A 20886-nucleotide genomic window follows, 5' to 3' on the forward strand; every position below is an offset into this window, starting at 1 on the left:
ATGACAGCAGGGGGCAGTACAATACCACTTATTGACTTAATATGCCATGTTATATCATTTTTACCTTTTTAACTGTTATAGAGGCAAATTTTGTCCGATCTGTCTGAAATTTTTCATGCTTCTTAAGAGCAGAACTTCTTAAGTTCTGACTTGTTTTTATTAAAGAGATATAGGCTTTCGGGGACACTTGGTAAAGGCCACATTTTGAAGTGAACCTATTATAGCTAACCAAATGAAGTAGTTCAACTTTTTCTGACAATTATTGATCTAGTGAGTACAGAGAATTGTATTGCACTAGTTTTGAACATTATGATATGAAAATTATATGATCAGAGATTTACTGACCATTTTACAGATCAGACCATTTACAGCCAATACAGGCAGTTTACCATAGGAAACATATGGTTTTAAAGCCTTTTAACTGTTATAGCGCCACATTTGGTCCGATCTCCAAAAATTTTTGCATGCTTGTTAATGATGATATGTCACATATGCTCACCAATTTTTGTGAAGTTCTGAGTTTTCATTTAGGATTTATAGGCTTTTGAGTGTATTTTGCAACGCCCATTTTATAAATGACCCTATTACAGCCACTCAAATGCAAAAGTTCAACTTTTTTTTGATAATTATTGATCTAGAGAGTCCAGAGAATTGTCCTAGACTGGTCTGGTTCAGATCGGGCGAAAAACCTAGGACTAGTTCGCAAAAGTAGGTTTTTAACATGTTTGCGAATATTTAATGAACGGTTTGATTGACAGCAATGGTTATAGAGGCAAAGTTGTTCAGCATGAGCAGATCTATCAAATGATATGCATTTTGTGACAATAAGTGTAACACCATGTGATTACAGAGCCATAAAACTCATTAGCGCCAACTAGTGGCCGATTTCTTTCAAAATTCTTACAGACCTCTAGGGCCATGAGCCGAACATGCCCATTGAGTTTCGTTCCGATCGGCCTCCGTTAACCTTGTCTAATAGGTGCTCAAACTTCATTGGCCGATGGCGGCCATGTTTTTTGAGATACGCCAATGTCCTCATACACATACATGGCACCTTGGACCAAGACACTGCATACCAATTTTCAAGTCGATCGGACTAACGGTCAGGTGGTTATAGCCTGTTTTATGTTTTTTTCATTTTATAGCGCCACCATGAGGCCAATCGTCGCGATTTTTTTACTGTGACCCCAGATTGAACTCATACACATGTGTACCAAGTTTGGTGAAGATACCTCATTTACATCGGGAGTTATAGCCATTTTAGTAAAATAGGCCCCTCCCACAACGTACGTTTTGGCGCCCCTTAGCGACCGTGAATCGAAATTTCCACTTTTTTTCGATAATTATTGATATTCAGACTCCAGAGAACATTTCTGCACTGGTTTGGTTCCAATCGGGCAAAAAACCAGGGACTAGTTCGCAAAAGTAGGTTTTTGACAAAATTCAAAATGGCGGAAAATCTATCATGGCGGAAATGAAATCGGAGATATTTGTTCGTCAGGCGTCCAGCTTTCCAATGATATAAGACACTTGAGTCTACGACATAAGGTCTAGGAGTTATGAACAGTTTCGCGCTTTTGGTTGCTATAGCGCCACCTATGGGCCAATCGGAGTCATACTCTCTGAACCTCTCCTCGATTTTTGTACTACCATTTGACAAAGTTTCAAGTCTCCAGCTCTTACGGTTTAGGCTGCACGATGCGTTTTACGGCAGAAGAAAAATAATAAAAATCAGCACAATTAAAGCTGCAAGCAGCATTTATCGGGGTTCAAGCAGTTAAGGCCGTTAAGGACTAAGCACAAAAGCATCAAAAGTTACAAAGTTATATTTAGCAAGCTTGTAACCACTGACATCATAGATGGAAAAGACAATGTTCTAGCATGATTTACCATGATATACCACGTTCTAGAATGATTTACCAGGATTCTAGCATGATTTACCTTGATACACCACATTCTAGTATTATTTACTATGATTTACCATGTTTCCAGCGTGATTTACCATGATTTACCACATTACTAGCAATTATGTGAAGTGTCAGTGCAAATGAAGTGATAAACACTGATATGATTGTGTTATAATAGTTATTGTTATATAAGTGATTTTTAAGTGTCTAAATATGAATGATGCAAAATCACATGTGAAAAGACTTCATTAATAAGTAGAATGGCCAGCAGAGGGCAGTAGAAGACCACTTATTGGCTCAGTTTCACTTTAAACTTCATGATTTTAACCAGTTTTCTGCACTAAAGCAAACCAGTTTTTCCATGTTAACTCAATAATGCATGCTTACACACACACACACACACACACACACACACACACACACACACACAAACATACACACACAAATACAAATTTGTTTTTGGGATATGTTATTGAAAAAGTATATTTATTTGTCTATAGGCATTTCTTTGTGATCTAATAATATAAAACTATATTACCAGTATAGGGCTGTAACGATTCCTCGATTAAAGGGGTCATATAGGCCTACTGGTACATGCACTTTTACAAGTTGATTGTACTGAAATGTGCGTTGGCAGTGCCTGCACACAACCATCATAAAATGATAAAAATCCATCCAGTGTTTTTTTTTTAAATCTCCTTATATGTTCTACACTTTCTGAAATCAAGCCGTTTGATTTTGTGACGTCACAAAATCGACGCCCCTCCCACGGTTGTGATTGACAGCAGCGTTTCAACACAGACCGTGAGTGAGCTGTCTATCATCATAGTGCATTGATATGCTGGAGAAGAATGGCGTCTAAGTCATTTTGATGTTTTGATGTAATATTCCCAAAGCATTGACGCAGGGATTCCCCACGATCAACGTCCATGCTTTCATGTTTGCGCAAATCATTTCACACCAGACAGCTTTACAAAGGAGGGTCAGTAAAACTGGTTTTGCTAAGAAGCTGCTCCTGAAAATAGGATTGGTACCAACTATTCGTGTTCCTGCTGTACCTCCAGAAGAAGAAGTGAGTGTAACGTTTTATTAACCTTTATATTAATCTTCATTAGCCTAGAAATCTAGACGCACCCTAGCGGCAGCAAAATGTATTTTGCAGCCAGGTGGGTCTAGCAACTCTCAATAGACCTTCTAGCTGCAAAAACCTAAATTGGGTCAGGCCAATCACGTCGCTTATAGAGTAGGCGGGGCGGGCTTAACATATGACGACAGAGTTTCGACGGTTACCTGCCTGCGACTTGAAAACAAAGAATGACGGCTGCTGGAGAACAGTCTTTCGAATCGGCTTTGTCCGCGACTCTGGAGGACTTGGAGTTAAGTTTTTCTTTAAGAAAAGAGCAAAGAACATTCTTTAAAAAAGGAAGATGTGTTCGTCGTTTTGCCGGCCAGATATGGCAAAAGTTGAATGAATCTATCAACTAGCTCCGCTGTTGGGAAAACGCTCTGGTTGGTTGAAGCGCTGTCCTATTGCGTGCAGAGGGAATTTGAAAGACAGCCGTTTATCCCGCCCCTCGGAGTGAGCGTGTCTATGGTGAGTTGCCAGACTAAACATCTTGATGTAGTCTGGCTTGCCAGGCTAAATCTTTATATTAATCTTTGCAAATCGCTTGCTGCACGCTTCACGGTGAATGCGGCTGTTTACACTCAGAGTACATTACGACATGTTTTCTATGTACGACGTTCTCAATATAATTCATAATCCCACGTTAATGAACAGCGCGTTATGGTTATTGTGTTAGAAACGGTGTCAAACAGAACAGAGGGGCGGGGTGAGCAAAGCTCATTATCATTTAAAGACACATGCACTTAAATGGCGTGCTGAAAACAGAGCTGTTTTTAACCAGGTAAAATGAGTGTTATCTTACAATACTAATGAGAATTTTTAATTGAAGTATATTACAAACTTTTAATTTAGACCCTAAAGAATCATATTAGCTTGTACAAAAATGGCATTATATGACCCCTTTAAAGTCAAGTACTTTTTTTTTAAATCCTAGATTGCAATTTACCGGAAGTGGTGCATTCCACAAACGAGAATCCATCAACCGCAGAATTACACAGTTTTCTAAGACAACGCGATGTATTTAAAACCATTTACACAGTCATTATATAGCATAGTGCTATTGTGAAATCACAAAGGCTGTGATTCAGTTAAATAAATATATCCTCTGTTTTTTTGTTTGTTTGTTTTTTCACAGAGAAGATGCTTTAATTACATGAGTGCAGAGTACATGTTAAAATTACCTCAGCTCCGTCCACAGTAAACGCTGCTCCAAGCAAACTCAGTCTCTGCAGTGCTGTTTGTTTACGTTTCCAATAACGTGCATTTGGGAACGCAAGTCAGACGCAGTTTGTGTTTCATAGTTGTACTGTTATTATTTATATTTGTGGAGCGCGTCTCGGGATTCTCAAACTGCTTCTCGGTTTCTCAAATTGCTGTTCATCTCGGTTTCAAAATAAAAGTTTAAACATCGCGATTTCAAAATAAAAGTTTAAACTCTCACTCTGAGTTTGCATGTTTTGATGTGCACATGTTCTTGTTCAAGAAATTACAGTGGCTGTAGCATTTCTATCGTACAGAAGTGGCCAAATATTAAAGGTTAAGTTGACATTTGAATTTAATGTTGTTTGGCCAATAAACAAGGATTTGATAATGCCTTAGTGTAACAACAACCAGGCCGCTGGTGCCCTCTGCAGGCATTTGTTATTCATGTACATAAGTTATGTTTATATTAGTTTATATAATTTATTTTACATGGGTATATTTTAACAGTGTTGTTCAATAAAACCCATATAATTACTTACTTTGATACTTTACTTGAACCAATCATTATTGCTTGTTATTATATATTTGTATTTTAAGTCATTTTAAAGGCTGTTGTTAACTTGAATCTATTTTTTACCACATTTTTTTATCCGATTACTTGAATAGAATACTCGATTACTAAAATAATCGATAGCTACAGCCCTATCATAATAAAAAAGCTTTTTAAAGCATTTGTTTGTTTCCCAATACTGAAAGCTAATGAAAAGATCATATGTAATCTTGCTGCTCCCTCAAGTGGACAAAAGTGGTATTATAGCTTACATTTTACAATTGAAGTGTTTGAATGAATGAGTGAATGAATGGGAATTTGGTTTTTCACTTATATCTCGGTAACCAGAACGCGAAAAATTCTGAAACTCAGAGCATAGATAGTGCTCGAGGAGCCCTGTTGAATGAGACTATCATTCAGGCCCGCGACAACACGTTTCGATCAAGAGCCTGGAGAGGACCTTACCATCAAAATTTGAGCGCGCAACGACTTTCCGTTTTCGAGTTATGAGTGAATTTGTATTCGGGGACGTGGCGTAAATGCCGTTTTACTTTCGGTTTCAGTATTCACTTGTGACTCAGTTGTCAATAGTAATACAACAATAGATTAATTTTGACAAAATGTGATTGTAAATGTTAAAATAATGATTTTATAAAGTCTAAATATGAATTATAGAACAATATTAGGGAGTAGTATGATGAAATGACAGCAGGGGGCAGTAAAATACCACTTATTGGCTTAATATGCTATGTTATTCATATTCACCTTTTTTATTAACTGTTATAGAGGCAAATTTTGTCCGATCTGTCTTTTTCATGCTTGTTCTGACTTGTTTTTAAGGTCTGATCATTCATATTAGAGATATAGGCTTTTGTGGACACTTGGTCAAGGCTACATTTTGAAGTGACCCTATTATTAATTATTAATTATTAATCCAAATGAAGAAGTTATAATTTTTCTGATAATTATTGAGTACAGATAATTGCACTGCACTGGTTTTGAACATTATTATATGAACATTATATGAGCACAGATGGAAAACACCATTTACAGCCAATACAGGCAATTTACCATAGGAAATATATGGTTTTAAAGCATTTTAACAGTTATAGCGCCACCTATGGTCCGATCTCCATAAAAATGTCCATGCTTCTTTAGCATGTTATGTCACATATGCTCATTAATTTTTGTGAAATTCTGACTTTTTATTTAGGATTTATAGACGTTTGAGTGTATTAGGACATGCCTATTTTCTAAATGACCCTCTTATAGCCAACCAAAAGCAAAATTTCAACTTCTTTTTGATAATTATTGATCTAGAGAGTCCAGAGAATTGTCCTAGAATGGTCTGGTTCTGATCGGGCGAAAAACCAGGGACTAGTTCGCAAAAGTAGGTTTTTAACATAATTCCGAATATTTAATGAATGGTTTGATTGACAGCAATGGTTCTTGAGGCAAAGTTGTTCTCCATGAGGAGATCTATCAAATGATATGCATATTGTGTGGATGAGTGTAACACCACGTGATTACAGAGTCATAAAACTCGTTAGCGCCAACTAGTGGCCGATTTCTTTCAAAATTCTTACAGACCTCTAGAACCATGAGTTGAACATGCCCATCGAGTTTCGTTTCGATCGGTCTCCGTTAACCTTGTCTAATAGGTGCTCAACTTCATTGGCCAATGGCAGCCATGTTTTTCAAGATACGCCAATGTCCTCATAGATTTACATGGCACCTTGGACCAAGAGACTGCATACCAATTTTCAAGTCAATCGGACTAACGGTCAGGTGGTTATAGCCCTTTTCATGTTTTTTTCATGTTATAGCGCCATCTAGTGTTCAATCGTCGCGATTTTTTTACTGTGACCCCAGATTGAGCTCATACATATGTGTACCGAGTTTGGTGAAAATATCTCATTGCGTTCCCGAGTTATAGCCATTTTAGTAAAATTAGCTCCGCCTCCTGCGAACGTTTTGACACCTCATAGCTTTTTTTCGATAATTATTGATATTCAGACTCCAGAGAACATTTCTGCACTGGTTTGGTTCCGATCGGGCGAAAAACCAGGGACTAGTTTGCAAAAGTAGGTTTTGAACAAAATCCAATATGGCGGAAAAATTTGCATACCGGAAATGAAATACCTCCTATATTTTTTGTTCGGCTTGAGCCAAGGATTCCAATGATGTATGACACTTGAAGCTGGGACAAATGGTTATTGAGATATGAGCAAAATAGTGGATTTTTTTTGTTTTTTGCGCTATAGCGCCACCTATAGGCCAATCGGGCTCATACTTTGATAACCTCTCCTCGATTTTTGTACTACCTTGTGGCCAAGTTTCAAGTCTCTAGCACTTACGGTTTGGGCTGCACGATGCGTTTTAGCGGAGAAGAATAATAATAATAATAATAAAAATCCTTACAAATACAATAGGGTTTCAGCACTTCGTGCTTGAACCCCTAATTACAATAGGGTTTCAGCACTTCGTGCTTGAACCCCTAATTATGCCAGTTCTCTTCATTTGACTGGTACCATGAATCTCATTAACATATTCTCTTTACTTGTTATGAATCATCACATCATGTGCTTTCATTATTGTTGTCTGCTAACCGTTAGGAACAGATTAAAAGGTGTATAAATGAAGTGTCATTGTTGTTAGGCCATATACTGCCACAGCAAATGGATGCAATTAAAGTTAGACAAATCAAAAACTTTGCAGGATAACCAATATCCCGACCGCTGCTCAAGAAAGGAGCGTGATTATATAAAGAGGAGATGTGAAAATTTCACAATGAAGGGTGATGGTGTGTTAAATTGTTCTTAAAAAGATAATACAACTGTGACATTTATTTACTAATATAACTACATTAGATGGAGAGCAGCATAGGTATTAAGGCCAAACTGGCCAATGGGTAAGAAACATGTATACATATACATTACAAAACAAGTAACTGTTCTTCATAAACATGTAACTTCAGTCTATAGTTTGTTCTCCCTTCCTTAGATTGAATGTTCAGAATGTTGAAGGTGGGACTGTGTGGTCAGATCTTCCACTGTTGGCAAATACAGCTGTCCTGCATGCACATTTGCCTATTTTTATTTTATTTATTTTATTTTATTTTTTTATTGTTGCTTTCATACCTGTTAGCTAATAAATATGTTTGTTGAACATTCCCTGAATAAATGCTGTGGGTAATTCACTGGATCCATAAGCTATGGCTTCTCAATTTTCAACACTCTTTAGGAACATTTATGGAGTGTAGCCTACTGTATGCTTTATGCTTTAATTCATTCCTCAGTAACATTAAAATAAATAATAAATAAATGCTTGACATCCCTTTTACCACAGCAGTATTGCTGCTCAATTTAAATTAAGCCACAAATTGGCATCATAACAATAATCTGCGAATACACATGCACTGCAAAGACACAATGTCAATGGCATAATTTATTGGATCAGTGGTTCGGAGTGTGTATCAAACTGCCAAAGTCACATGATTTCAGTAAACGAGGCTTCGTTACGTCATAACTGTTTCAAAACGTTTAAAAATGTCAATGGTTCACCACTGGGGGGCGATGATCTCTGTGAACCCATGAATCATGCAGATTCACTGAGAGTGAACAAGTGTCTGTGGGTTTTACCTGATCTCTGATCAGTTTTATACATTTGTAGACATTTTAATTAGACATTAGTATAATTAAAAGCAATAATAGTAGTTAATAGTCTCTTATTGGCCTGTTTAGCTGAGCCATCCATAAAATACACCGACACTGCCTCACGGTGCAGCACTAAAGCAGATGAACTACCTTTTACAAAACTTGTTTGATTGTCTTCTGCTTAAGTAGGGTGACCATATTCCAGGTCATGTCCGGCCGGGATTTCGAGATCGCCCAAAATATCCGCGATTCGGCTTTTGCTTTCTCGTCGCCATTCATTTTGTTTACATGTACACCTTTTGATTCAGTAGTACTGAATTAATTCCGATTGGTTAATCTGAATGTAGTGTTTACATGAACGCTAAACAAGTGATCGGTTGATGTGCGTGTAAGCATTGCTAAGAAAATTCCTGTGTTTTCGTCTCGATCGGGATCCGTGTGAATCAGAATGCATGACCTGCAAAGCTGGCACGTACGTGTCAGTGTCAAATAACGTAATAATGTAAACATAATGAATGGTGACTGTAGAAAGCAAAAGACGAATCCCGAGCATTTTGGGCGATCTCGAAATCCTGGCCAGATATGTCCGGGTAAAACAGGACGTATGGTCACCCTAGCTTAAGGAAATACTTTTATTCCTTAATCTGATCATGTTAGTTTATACAGTTATTCTTTGTTCATGTTAGTTCACAGGGGATTTACTAATGTTAACAGAAAACTTTTGTATTTAAAAATGTATTAGTAAATGTTTAAACTTAAGGTTATTAAATGCTGTATAGTATTGTCCATCATGGGTTCATGTTAACTAATGTAGTTAATGTTAACAAATGAAACCTTACTCTGTAAAGTTTTAGCAAGTAGACAATGTGTCTGAAAACAACCGACATAAACACATTTGACCCAGTGAGCAAACCAAGGGTGACATTGACATGAAAGAACCTTAAAGATTAAATGAAATGAATGTGTAAACTAACATAAATAGATCAACGCTTTCAACCTTTTTATTGTTACAGTGTTGGTAGTATATCCTAACCTGTTGGTAGTATAGGTCTTCGTTTAGGAGTCACATCCTGGGCCTTCCCGGTCAGAAGTGACCGGACACCCAAAAATAAAACTTCCTCCATCCCAGTAAAAACCAATGCAATTTATTTTTGTTCTATAATATTTATTCTTTTTAATTTAGTATTTTGAGACAATTTGATTGAACTTATTAATATTTATGCAATATTTATAGTCCATTTTTTCCATTGAAAATAATGATTTTTATTTATTTATTTATTTACTTTTTTCTATGCAGTATTTTCGGTTAAAATAGAGACTAGGCTTTCAGAAAAAAATAAAAAATAAAAAAAATAAATCAATTTATTAAACAAAATTAAATAAATCATGTTATTGCATGGGTTTACCACTAGATGCCTGTATAGCTCTAAATGGAGATGTTTGTGAATTCTAGTTGTTTTTGGACCAAATTACTTACTTTTAAGATGTGGATTGAATGTATTTTTTTAGAAATTCTCAAATACTTTTTGCCAAGGTTTATAACATTTTATTAATTATTATTTTAATAATTGTAATAATTATTATATTAATTATATATATATATATATATATATATATATATATATATATATATATATATATATATATATTAATTATAATTATTAATTATGTTATGTTTTTCACTCTTGATGTTTTAGAATTTCACCCCTTCATTGCTGAGCACTTTTTTTCTGCATCGTGCCTGATTTGTAGAGAATTTTTGTGTTTTTGTCAATTTCCCATTCATTTCCTATGGGGATCATTTTTGACCGAAGACCAGAATCGTGACTAATTTTTTTACGACCACTTAGCATGCTCGGATCATGAACTCAGTTTTTGTTGTGTTCACATACCTAATGCCATAAAAGTCACCAAGTTTCATAACCTTCCGATGAAGCTGTGATTTTTAAAAATTCAAAACAGAAAATTATTCGGTCAGAAATGACGAGGACCATCAGAGGGATATTTAAATGAACAATGTGTAGTCTTTCTCCATGTTACCTTTACCTTGATATCCCTGTTTATTTGTCAGCAAAAGTCTGCTGGATGAAGATGAACACGTTAGTTGATCATCATAGATCTGAGTCATTTTCTCTTTCTGTCTTCAGTCTGAGTGGATGCAGTATTACAGAGAAACAGAGTCTCATCCTGACTTCAGCTCTGAAATCAAACCCGTCACACCTGAGAGAGCTGGACCTGAGCGGGAATAAACTAGGAGACTCTGGAGTGAAGCGCTTATGTGCCGTACTGAAGGATTCACACTGTAAACTGGAGAGATTGAGGTCAGTCACATTCACATACAAGAATCAAAATGCTTAAAATCACTTCAACAGTTTAAACTAAAACACTTTAACACTGTATTTGTGCAAACTGAGTATTTTGTGATCTGGTGAAATAAAGATGAAGATCTCTCTTCCTCTGTCTGTTTTATTTGCTTATGAAGATGATGTGACTTTACAGAATAAAGAGTTTTCTTTTCTTCTGTCTTATTTTCTTCTCTCTCTCTGCTAATGTAGGTTAAGCTGCTGTGATATGACAGATGAAGGTTGTTCTGATGTGACTTCAGCTCTGAAATCAAACCCGTCACACCTGAGAGAGCTGGACCTGAGCGAGAATAAACTAGGAGACTCTGGAGTAAAAAACCTCAGTAATCTACTGATGAACCCACAACTCAAGCTGGAGAAACTACAGTTAGTATCATTATACTGTACAGCAATTACAGTGTGACTGAAGTTTATTTATTTGAAGACAGCAGGGCTTATGTGTCATTGTTTATAGCAGTGCACTTTCTGGGTTTCCCCTATTGCTCACAGGGGGTTAAAGTGGGATGTGAGTGTGCCGTACGGACTCTTATTCTGGCTGTACTGAAGACGAAGCGGTTTGTGCACATGTGCAAACGAAATATCAAAGCCATAAACTGATTTGTAAACCACAAACGAAAAATTAGAAATCGAGCCGAAATCTCATTTTCTGTTTATTAAACTAAACGAAACACCGAATAAACGATCCGTCTTTTCATTTCTCGTTATTCCATTCCAAACAGGAAATGAAATGATCAGATGATACACGGACCGTGTCGTGTGTTCATTCGTTTTTTGATTTAATATTGAAAGTAGAAAAACGAGAAAACACTTCCTTTTTCGTCTTTTTATTTTTTCAACAAAACTAAAAACAAGTATTCAGCTTGATTTTTCACTTTTCGTTCTCAGGTAGAAACATTTATAAACAGCTTGAATATCTGATTTCTACACGTAGGCGGGAATGAAACGCTCCTTTCCTCTGATTTGTCAGCCGAAGATCAAACTGTCCCGTCATCAGTTCTTCCTCAGCTCCGCTCAGCAGAATAAAAGTCCTCCGCTGCTGCAGTTGTACGGATTCTGAACGCGTTTATTGCAACTACTACATTTCATCTTTTCCTCATCAAACACCCAGACTAATGGCTCGACACGACCCGCACCGGGGAAGAGCCTCGACAGGGCTTTCTTATGAGGCTTTCAGTCCTCAAGTGCCAGGGGGTCCGTGAAATAATTTACTATAACCTACTGTATTTTCCGGACTGTAAACTAAAGTCACGTTTTTATCATGAAACACGTTGTGATTTATTCCAGAGTGACCTAGGCCTTTACAATGCATTTAACTTAGTTCACATAATCTAAATGTTGACTTTCAAAAGTAGGCGCGCCAAGAAGACTATTCGCTGTATTTTGGTATATATATATATACAGTATATACTTTTTTTTTCCATCAATCTCTTTATTAAATTTTGAACATGAAATAAGAACAAACAAAGTTCCCCTTCACATACAAAGAAAACAAAAACATAAACACCAAGAATCAACAAAAATAAACGACAAACAACATAGTAACAATGAAGGAAAAAACAAAACAAAATAAAAACACATTAACTAATAGCTGTGAGTGACGGTCCAAGAACTACTGCCCAGTCATTTGCAGCAAAAAACGTGGGACACTAAGTTTACTCAGGATTGTCTGGGAAGGTCAACTTCCCGACATATTCAAAAAAAGGGGGTGTATATACATATATATATATATATATATATATATATATATATATATATACTTTTTAACCACAAATGCCCGTCTTGTACCATCTCTGAGATGTGCCACGTATTACATCATCACGTTGGAAAGGTCACGCGTCACGTCATCAAAAAATGTGTTTTGGGGTTTCATGACCCTTTAAAAATGAAATGAAATGAATGTGTAAACATGAATACATCAACAATTTCAACCTTTGTATTGTTACAGTGTTGGTAGTATATTTAAATGAACAATGTGTAGTCTTTCTCCATGTTACCTTTACCTTGATATCCCTGTTTATTTGTCAGCAAAAGTCTGCTGGATGAAGATGAACACGTTAGTTGATCATCATAGATCTGAGTCATTTTCTCTTTCTGTCTTCAGTCTGAGTGGATGCAGTATTACAGAGAAACAGAGTCTCATCCTGACTTCAGCTCTGAAATCAAACCCGTCACACCTGAGAGAGCTGGACCTGAGCTGGAATACACTAGGAGACTCTGGAGTGAAGCGCTTATGTGCCGTACTGAAGGATTCACACTGTAAACTGGAGAGATTGAGGTCAGTCACATTCACATACAAGAATCAAAATGCTTAAAATCACTTCAACAGTTTAAACTAAAACACTTTAACACTGTATTTGTGCAAACTGAGTATTTTGTGATCTGGTGAAATAAAGATGAAGATCTCTCTTCCTCTGTTTTATTTGCTTATGAAGATGATGTGACTTTACAGAATAAAGAGTTTTCTTTTCTTCTGTCTTATTTTCTTCTCTCTCTCTGCTAATGTAGGTTAAGAGGCTGTGATATGACAGATGAAGGTTATTCTGATGTGACTTCAGCTCTGAAATCAAACCCGTCACACCTGAGAGAGCTGGACCTGAGCGTGAATACACTAGGAGACTCTGGAGTGAAAAACCTCAGTGATCTACTGATGAACCCACAATTCAAGCTGGAGAAACTACAGTTAGTATCATTATACTGTACAGCAATTACAGTGTGACTGAAGTTTATTTATTTGAAGACAGCAGGGCTTATGTGTCATTGTTTATAGCAGTGCACTTTCTGGGTTTCCCCTATTGCTCACAGGGGGTTAAAGTGGGATGTGAGTGTGCCGTACGGACTCTTATTCTGGCTGTACGGAAGACGAAGCGGTTTGACCAATCAGATGAAAGGGGCGTGTCAGCGCCGCCCACATGTGCAAACGAAATATCAAAGCCATAAACCGATTTGTAAACCACAAACGAAAAATTAGAAATCGAGCCGAAATCTCATTTTCCGTTTATTAAACTAAACGAAACCGAATAAACGATCCGTCTTTTCATTTCTCGTTATTCCATTCCAAACAGGAAATGAAATGATCAGATGATACACGGACCGTGTCGTGTGTTCATTCGTTTTTTGATTTAATATTGAAAGTAGAGAAAAGAGAAAACACTTCCTTTTTCGTCTTTTTATTTTTTTAAAAAAACTAAAAACAAGTATTCAGCTTGATTTTTCGTTTTTCGTTCTGAGGTAGAAAAATGAATAAACAGCTCGATATTCGATTTCTACACATGGGTGGGAATGAAACACTCCTTTCCTCTGATTTGTCAGCCGAAGATCAAACTGTCCCGTCATCAGTTCTTCCTCAGTTCTGCACTGCAGAATAAGAGTCCTCCGTTGTGTGGATTCTTAACGCGTTTATTGCAACTTTTTCATATGTTTTCCATCAACCAGACTAACGAATGGCTCGACACAACCCGTACTGGGGAATAGACTAGACTGGGCTTTCTTCTTTGTAGACCAGAGTTCTCAAGTGCCAGGGGTTTGCTATTTTCCTATTTTCCAAATTGTAAAGTCACGTTTTTTTTTTTTTTTTTTATCATGAACCACGCTGTGTTTTATTCCTAAGTGACTATATAATGCATTTTACTTAAAATAATCTAAATGTTGACTTTGAAGAGTAGGCGCGTCAGAAGGCTATTCACTCTATTTTGGTTCATTTTTGGTGTGCGCCAGAAAGATGTTCAAGGAGTCTGAGACGCAGCGCATCATGTTGTTTTCTTTATTTTTCAAAGGCATGACATTTTGTAGTCATTTTGAATGTACACAAATAAAAATATAAATTTTACTGTTTCGAATGACAGATTATTAAACGACAGAATATTAAGTTATTTCCCCTGCTGAGCAACACATCCAAGTGATGGCGCTGGCGCATTGCTCGCTCACACAACATCTAGGCTATTATCAGTTCACTTCTGGCATTGCTAACTTGACATCGCAGCCTATTCATTATTAAAATAAAACACAGTCAACCAAATATATAAAAAGTTATTCTGCTTAATTTAATTGGTCTGTTGTACAATATAAAAGCTGTGCCGCACAGTCCTACTTGCTGTTATTCCAAACTCATTTCCCTTGCTGTGAAGATGATGATTTAGCATATACTTGTATATTGGGACTCGACTGAAGTACGAAGCCGTCTTTACATTACTAGTTAGCATCCAAATGTTACATTGCAAATATGGAAACTTTGGACCGAATGAGAGATGCGCGAAACCACCGTCGGTACAGTTTCAGTTTCGATTCAAATAAATTTGTTTAGGCTTGGCGTTTAAAATGGGCTAAATGTTGTTTATAATAAAGGACACAATAGGCTATTATTATAAGCTATTATAGGTTATAATTTTATTATACGTGGCTACTTATTTTTCATTCTTGTTGTTTTCTGAAAACCATTAATTTAAAGGTTTGACATGGGCTACAGTAAGGGGAAGTAAAATACGCATAGACATAGCCTATGTTATTAATAGTGTTTATAATGTTAATGTTGTATTTTATTTACCGGTCTTTTACACTATTTCTGAATAGGCTAATAATAAAATGCGTTTGTTTCCCTCTCAGCATGACCGGTGCGCTGCGCACAAGCGCACATCTTTGAGATATAAATTAATAAATTTATAAAACTCAGAAGAGTATGTATTTTAATATCTCTGTTGTTCTCTGTTCTCCGGTTGTTAGATAGTCAGTCTGAATGACAGTTCATGCGTTTACGTTAATATAGGCCTATTATATAGTCAATGCATTATTCTTTTCTTTTTGTATTAGTGGTAAAAATATTTAATTTACAACTAATTATATTGATTTATATCTTCATTTATTATAAAAAAAAAAAAAAATACTGGGCGAGGGCGACCATAGGCTAACAGCCGTCATTTAGGCTACCCTGCATACCCAGCTGATGCAAAGCGTAGGTGAATCTACAAAGAAGAAAGCCCTGTCTAGTCTATTCCCCAGTACGGGTTGTGTCGAGCCATTCGTTAGTCTGGTTGATGGAAAAACATATGAAAAAGTTGCAATAAACGCGTTAAGAATCCACACAACGGAGGACTCTTATTCTGCAGTGCAGAACTGAGGAAGAACTGATGACGGGACAGTTTGATCTTCGGCTGACAAATCAGAGGAAAGGGGCGTTTCATTCCCACCCATGTGTAGAAATCGAATATCGAGCTGTTTATTCATTTTTCTACCTCAGAACGAAAAACGAAAAATCAATCTGAATACTTGTTTTTCGTTTTTTTGGAAAAAATGAAAAATCGAAAAAGGAACTGTTTTCTCGTTTTTTCTACTTTCAATATTAAATAAAAAACGACTGAACGAATGATACACGGGTCTGCGTACTTTTTGATAATTTAATTTCCTGTTTGGAATGGAATAACGAGAAATGAAAACCAGTTTGTTTATTCGTTTTTTAGTTTAGTTTAAAAAATGAAAAATGAGATTTTGGCTCGGTTTTTCATTTTTCGTTTGTGGTTTACAAATCGGTTTATGGGTTCGATATTTCATTTGCACACGTGGGTGGCGCTGAAACGCCCCTTTCATCTGATTGGTCGAAACGCTCCGCCTTCAGTAAGCTACGAGCCTTTCTTCTGTCAGGCAGAATAAGAGTTGGTGCGAGTGCGGCACTGACAAATGCACTGTAATAAAATAATGTCTGAAACCACCACTCACTGTAAACTACGCACAATATTTGAAGCAGAAATATGTTGCTGGTCACGTAATTCGCGCTGCTGAGACTTGCAAGCGACCCCAATAATGTGAGCCACAGTATATGACAGATTATTTTAGCATGATGTATTTCCCATTGATAAATACAGTGAAAATAGTTCCTTGTCTTTGGATAAAAGGGAAGCGGAAATAAAAATCAATAATAGGCTGAACTGTACCATGATAATATGTCCGTAACATTTACCACTCTCGTCTTTTATTTACATCAAAAGGCAGGTGTGTGTGATAGATCATTTTGAAAATGTAATATAAACAAAATGTATATTTATGAATGTAAGCATGTGTAGCCTACTCAGTTCACATGAAAAGAAAGAGACAGAAAAGAGAGAAGCTAGAATCAGTGAACGTACATTAATACTGACAAAATTAGCAGGTTTGGGATTAATTAAAATCATGTCGGTTGAAGAGCACGGCATACCTTTAAAATGTTATTAGTTTTATTATAAAACTAATACAATTTTATTACATACTGAATTGGTCGATGTTTCTCTGAGTTTTCTTTATTATGTTGGCTTAAGAAAGCATTTAAACATTATTATTATTATTTATTATTATTATGAGAAATTGACTAGAACTTTAATGCTTCACCAAACTCAGCTCAGACCTTCAGACTGGTCTGACTCGCTTATATCTTTTCTAACTGGTCTGACTTACTTTCCAAAAAATCCCTTGACTTGCGTTCTCTGAGCAATGAAGGCCGTAATACTCAATGCTGTCCACTAGAGGGGGCGACAGGACAATAAGTGTTTTCTACTCTCTTTCCATGTTTGCATCAGTTTAAATGACAAATGCATGAATTTCATTCATAAATAGGCCATATCTGTGTATCCACTCTCTAGTTTATTTTAAGATATTGTTATTCACACTGGATTTAATGTTTGTCCATCTGGAACTTTTATTTGTCATCTATCTATCTATCTATCTATCTGAGCTTCCTTTGAGAAAAATAGCAGACAACCTTTTTTAAACTGTTATTTAAAACGGTGGTCTGCTATATTTCACAAAGGAAGCCCATTTGTGCGGTCGTTGGCGTTATATGAGAAGGACATTTTGAATATAAGCCTACTGTAAAATTAGCTGTCTTAAAAATGTGGATTGATCAGTGCAGAGTTACTCCAGACGCCTCCCGGTGCTGTTCGTATTGGAATTGTGTAATCACAGATTATGAACAGATGTTTTCAGAGCTGGACAAACAACTTCCTTACTTGAGTGAAAGTACAGATACTACTGGTCAAATATTACTCCGTTACAAGAAAGTTGTAAAGACTGATTTTTACTGAAGTAAAAAAAAAAGAAAGATTTTTACAGAAGTACTCGTTTTTAAAAGTACTTGAGTATCAAAAGTAAATGTCAGCGCATTGTTTTATTATTGTTGCATTGTTGTGTGTATTACTTACAGTACCGTATGCCTCTGAATCTATGCCTGCCTTCCCTCATATCAATATCACATGTATTTCTAGAGCACAGTTCCAGTAGTGGGATTGAATGTGAGATTGAATAAGTCACTCAATAACGTCCACAATGGTTTCGGACACCCAAATGGCTGTTCCCTCAAATAGTGCCATATTTAAAGTTTTTTGGCTTTTAGTATGAATATGTTTGCCTTACTGTTATCTATAAGCTAGTGTGCTCCAAAACAATGACAAAATTCGCATTTAGAAGACCAAATCCAACGTTGAAAATGAAAATCAGTTTCAAGTACAGTAAAATCAAGTAAAGTACAGATGCTCAAAAAGTGTACTTAAGTACAGTACTCAAGTAAATGTACTTTGTCACTGTCCACCTCTGGATGTTTTACACAATAAGGATATATTCCCATTGGGTTGTTGGGTTTTCATGTTTAATGGGAACTTTAGACATAATGATTTTTATACTGTACAAACTGTGTTATCCCCTAACTCTAATGTAACAGTTATGGATAGGTCATCTACGGCCATCTAATGTTACGGACATATTACCATGGTACAGTTCAGCCTATTATTGATTTTTATTTCCGCTTCTCTTTTATCAAAAGAGAAGGAACTATTTGCACTGTATTTATCAATGGGAAATACATCATGCTAAAATAATCTGTCATATACTGTGGCTCACATTATTGGGGTCGCTTGCAAGTCTCAGCAGCGCGAATTACGTGACCAGCAACATATTTCTGCTTCAAATATTGTGCGTAGTTTACAGTGAGTGGTGGTTTCAGACATTATTTTATTACAGTGCATTTGTCAGTGCCGTTTCAGTGTGAAAAGGGGCGTTTCAGCGCCGCCCACATGTGCAAACGAAATATCAAAGCCATAAACCGATTTGTAAACCACAAACGAAAAATTAGAAATCGAGCCGAAATCTCATTTTCCGTTTATTAAACTAAACGAAACACCGAATAAACGATCCGTCTTTTCATTTCTCGTTATTCCATTCCAAACAGGAAATGAAATGATCAGATGATACACGGACCATGTCGTGTGTTCATTCGTCTTTTGATTTAATATTGAAAGTAGAAAATGAGAAAACACTTCCTTTTTCGTCTTTTTATTTTTTCAGAAAAACTAAAAACAAGTATTCAGCTTGATTTTTCACTTTTCGTTCTCAGGTAGAAACATTTATAAACAGCTTGAATATTTGATTTCTACACGTATAGGCGGGAATGAAACGCTCCTTTCCTCTGATTTGTCAGCTGAAGATCAAACTGTCCCGTCATCAGTTCTTCCTCAGCTCCGCTCAGCAGAATAAAAGTCCTCCGCTGCTGCAGTTGTGCGGATTCTGAACGCGTTTATTGCAACTACTACATTTCATCTTTTCCTCATCAAACACCCAGACTAATGGCTCAACACGACCCGCACCGGGGAAGAGCCTCGACAGGGCTTTCTTATGAGGCTTTCAGTCCTCAAGTGCCAGGGGGTCCGTGAAATAATTTACTATAACCTACTGTATTTTCCGGACTGTAAACTAAAGTCACGTTTTTATCATGAAACACGTTGTGATTTATTCCAGAGTGACCTAGGCCTTTACAATGCATTTAACTTAGTTCACATAATCTAAATGTTGACTTTCAAAAGTAGGCACGCCAAGAAGACTATTCGCTGTATTTTGGTTTATATATATACAGTATATACTTTTTTTTTTCATCAATCTCTTTATTAAATTTTGAACATGAAATAAGAACAAACAAAGTTCCCCTTCACATACAAAGAAAAAAAAATACAAAAACATAAACACCAAGAATCAACAAAAATAAACGACAAACAACATAGTAACAATGAAGGAAAAAAAGGAAAAAAAAAACACATTAACTAATAGCTGTGAGTGACGGTCCAAGAACTACTGCCCAGTCATTTGCAGCAAAAAACGTGGGACACTAAGTTTACTCGTATATACATTTTTTGTAACCACAAATGCCCGTCTTGTACCATCTCTGAGATGTGCCACGTATTACATCATCACGTTGGAAAGGTCACGCGTGACGTCATCAAAAAATGTGTTTTGGGGTTTCATGACCCTTTAAAAATGAAATGAAATGAATGTGTAAACATGAATACATCAACAATTTCAACCTTTGTATTGTTACAGTGTTGGTAGTATATTTAAATGAACAATGTGTAGTCTTTCTCCATGTTACCTTTACCTTGATATCCCTGTTTATTTGTCAGCAAAAGTCTGCTGGATGAAGATGAACACGTTAGTTGATCATCATAGATCTGAGTCATTTTCTCTTTCTGTCTTCAGTCTGAATAGATGCAGTATTACAGAGGAACAGAGTCTCATCCTGACTTCAGCTCTGAGATCAAACCCGTCACACCTGAGAGAGCTGGACCTGAGCAGGAATAAACTAGGAGACTCTGGAGTGAAGCACTTATGTGCCGTACTGAAGGATTCACACTGTAAACTGGAGAGATTGAGGTCAGTCACAAGAGAGTGTAGAGGGATACAAACTGTCACTTTGAGTGATTTATGACCCTCTAAGCCCCGCCCCCTTTTTGACCGTGGGAATTTCCCACGCTAGCTCCTCCCACTTATGGACTGTACAGTATACCGTGGGAAAATCGGACTTGTGGCACGCCTCCTTATGGGTTGAGCATCTGAAGCGTGGGAAAATCTCCCATGCTCAGTAGTTCTAAACAGGTGTATATTAAAAACTTTTTAAGAAATGTACAATAAAGACATAGCCAGAGATGAGTTCAGTGTTTTTTATTTATTAAAGAAGACATATGTACATTTAAAACATCAATGAAATAAGTTAAAATTACATTTTTCTCTAAAAGAGTTATTTCAAGATGTTATTTCAAGATTAAAACATTAAAACAACTTTTTCATTTACAAAAAGATC

General features: G+C 36.4%; 1 protein-coding gene across 18 annotated transcripts in view; it reads left to right on the forward strand.

Moving 5' to 3' along the window:
* The window catches only part of LOC311090947 (uncharacterized protein), a 228180-nt gene that overhangs the window by 61155 nt on the left and 146139 nt on the right, over positions 1 to 20886 (forward strand). For 13 of the 18 annotated variants that reach the window (XM_084126594.1, XM_084126605.1, XM_084126600.1 and 10 more), the window contains 5 exons: positions 10590 to 10763; positions 10998 to 11171; positions 12907 to 13080; positions 13311 to 13484; positions 20286 to 20459. In XM_084126594.1, the coding sequence (XP_083982720.1) occupies positions 10590 to 10763; positions 10998 to 11171; positions 12907 to 13080; positions 13311 to 13484; positions 20286 to 20459 (870 nt within the window). The remainder of the gene's footprint in view (positions 1 to 10589; positions 10764 to 10997; positions 11172 to 12906; positions 13081 to 13310; positions 13485 to 20285; positions 20460 to 20886) is intronic. The other 5 variants (XM_084126598.1, XM_084126602.1, XM_084126595.1 and 2 more) reach the window with 4 other exon arrangements.

The sequence above is a fragment of the Abramis brama genome, assembly GCF_963993115.1.
Source record: "Abramis brama genome assembly, chromosome: 1".
NCBI classification, from domain to species: Eukaryota; Metazoa; Chordata; class Actinopteri; order Cypriniformes; family Leuciscidae; genus Abramis; species Abramis brama.